The sequence below is a fragment of the Silene latifolia genome, chromosome 10, assembly GCF_048544455.1.
Source record: "Silene latifolia isolate original U9 population chromosome 10, ASM4854445v1, whole genome shotgun sequence".
NCBI lineage: Eukaryota > Viridiplantae > Streptophyta > Magnoliopsida > Caryophyllales > Caryophyllaceae > Silene > Silene latifolia.
The window spans coordinates 57,342,821-57,344,514 of NC_133535.1; the positions used below are offsets into that span (position 1 = coordinate 57,342,821).

The following is a 1,694-nucleotide window of genomic DNA, read 5'->3' on the forward strand; positions in this document are numbered from 1 at the left end:
GGTCATGGGTAAACGTGCCTGGGTAAATGGGTAAGTGTCATGGGTCAGCGTGGTTGGTAAAAGGACTAGCTAACGTGACTTCGTTCAGTTAAACCCGTCTCAACAAGTTTACGAATAACTCGATCTTACGATATCAATACGACTAAACAATTAACTCGACTCAAATAGTAATATAAAATACGGAGTATTACAGTCTTCCCCCCTTAAAATGAACTTCGTCCCGAAGTTCGCTCATCTATCAAACCTCCAAGCATCACCGTGGGTACCAAAACAGATTTTCTAGTATAAGAACTCATGAACTTAGGCCCATAAAACAAAATGTTACATTCTACCCTCCTAAAAAGAAAGTTATGTCCCGGAACTTACCTCATGCAAACAGGTGTGGATAGCTTTCCCTCATGGAAGCCTCAGTCTCCCATGTAGCTTCCTCAACATTGTGGTTAGTCCACAAGACTTTCACCAAAGCTGTCTCTCCATTCCTGGTCTTCCTCACTTTCCTGTCCAAAATCTCCTTAGGTGTCTCCAGATAGGACAACTGCTCATCCACCTCGATCACCTCAGGACTCAACACATGTGATGGATCGCTCAAGTACCTCCGCAACTGGGAAACATGAAAGACATTGTGAACTCTGGCTAAAGCTGGTGGCAAAGCTAAACGGTATGCCACCTGTCCAACTCTGTCCAAAATCTCATAAGGTCCGATGAATTTATGACTCAGCTTCCCTCGCTTCCCGAACCTCATAACTCCCTTCATCGGCGACACTTTGAGTAGTACCTTCTCTCCCACCTCGAAAGAAATGTCACTTCTCCTAGTGTCAGCATAGCTCTTCTGTCTGTCCTGGGAAGCTCTCATCTTTTGTCTAATAATTTGTACCTGTTCAACCATCTCCTGAATCATCTCTGGCCCCAAAACGACAGCGTCAGATCGATCATCCCAACACACAGGACTCCTGCATTTCCTACCATAGAGTGCCTCGAAGGGTGCCATCCCAATGCTAGCGTGATAACTGTTGTTGTAAGAAAACTCGATCAACCCCAGTCTATCCTCCCAAGATCCGCCAAACTCTAGAACACAAGCTCTCAACATATCCTCGAGGGTCTAAATAGTCCTCTCTGTCCGACCGTCAGTAGCAGGATGAAAAGCGGTGCTCATCTTCAGTTGAGTACCCATCAATGACTGCAATTCCTGCCAGAACTTGGATAGAAACCTGGAATCTCTGTCGGAGACGATATCTTTAGACACACCATGCAACTTTACCACGTACTGAACATAAGCCTTAGCCAACTCCGCCTTACTCCAAGTATCCTTCATGGGAATAAAGTGAGCTGACTTGGTCAACCTGTCGACGATCACCCAAATCATGTTGTTACCTCTTTGAGTCCGAGGCAACATGACGATGAAGTCCATGGATATACTCTCCCACTTCCACTCTGGCACATCTAGCGGCTGAACTTTCCCCTGCGGTCTCTTGTGTTCACCCTTCACTTTCTGGCATGTCAAACATCGATACACAAACTCAGCAACTTCCTTCTTCATATTAGGCCACCAAAACGTCTTCTTGAGGTCCTTGTATAACTTATCCCCTCCAGGATGTACAAAATAATGAGTAGCATGTGCCTCAGTAAGAATTTTCTTCTTCAGTTCCTCGTTAGCTGGCACACACCACCTCTGTCCAAACCTCAAGCTCCCATCT

General features: G+C 45.6%; 1 protein-coding gene across 1 annotated transcript; it reads right to left on the reverse strand.

Moving 5' to 3' along the window:
- Window positions 1–367: 367 nt before the first annotated feature.
- LOC141607618 (uncharacterized) lies at window positions 368–988 on the reverse strand. Its single transcript, XM_074426966.1, has 2 exons — window positions 776–988; window positions 368–601 (listed from the first exon to the last, which is right to left on the reverse strand). Exons 1-2 carry the CDS (start codon window positions 986–988, stop codon window positions 368–370), a joined length of 447 nt encoding a protein of 148 aa, XP_074283067.1.
- Between the last annotated feature and the right edge of the window lie 706 nt (window positions 989–1,694).